Source organism: Cephus cinctus, unplaced genomic scaffold (genome assembly GCF_000341935.2).
Source record: "Cephus cinctus unplaced genomic scaffold, Ccin1 Ccin1_scaffold1352, whole genome shotgun sequence".
In the NCBI taxonomy this organism is placed as follows: domain Eukaryota; kingdom Metazoa; phylum Arthropoda; class Insecta; order Hymenoptera; family Cephidae; genus Cephus; species Cephus cinctus.
Window position 1 is genome coordinate 840 of NW_014333761.1, and position 428 is coordinate 1,267.

Sequence of the window (428 nt, forward strand, 5' to 3'; positions counted from 1 at the left end):
GACTTTAAATGTTAAAGAATATCTCTTTCTACGTTACCTTCCTCGAGGGTAGCCGCTGCGCTCGGGGCCCCATCGCGCCCCGCCAATGCATCGGCCGCTTCGTCGGTATCCGCTACCTCATACACGCCGTTCCTACGAACCCATAGCATCGGTTCTTCAGCGTCGTCGTGCTCCTGCGGAGATCGTGCGTTGTCCGATGCAATATGGTTATCGTAGCCAGCAACCTCCAACGGCTCTACAACTTTTTTTTACTTTTTATTTTCACACAGATGAGTTTTCAACGGTGTCTGTTAATTTATAATTATTACATTGATAGCGCTCGTTAGAAGCGCTGGACATGGTGGAGCGGTCATCATCATCATCATCGCCGTAGACACTGCGATCGCTAGCGGCCGATGCTATCGACATGATTTCATCTGTAAAAAAAA

The 428-nt window shown here is 48.6% G+C and overlaps 1 protein-coding gene across 1 annotated transcript; it reads right to left on the reverse strand.

The window, feature by feature from the left end:
- Positions 1 to 11: 11 nt before the first annotated feature.
- LOC112495151 lies at positions 12 to 421 on the reverse strand. The gene is made up of 2 exons (XM_025090366.1): positions 309 to 421; positions 12 to 241 (listed from the first exon to the last, which is right to left on the reverse strand). The coding sequence occupies exons 1-2, from the start codon at positions 406 to 408 to the stop codon at positions 12 to 14; spliced, it is 330 nt and encodes a 109-aa protein (XP_024946134.1). The 5' UTR covers positions 409 to 421.
- Between the last annotated feature and the right edge of the window lie 7 nt (positions 422 to 428).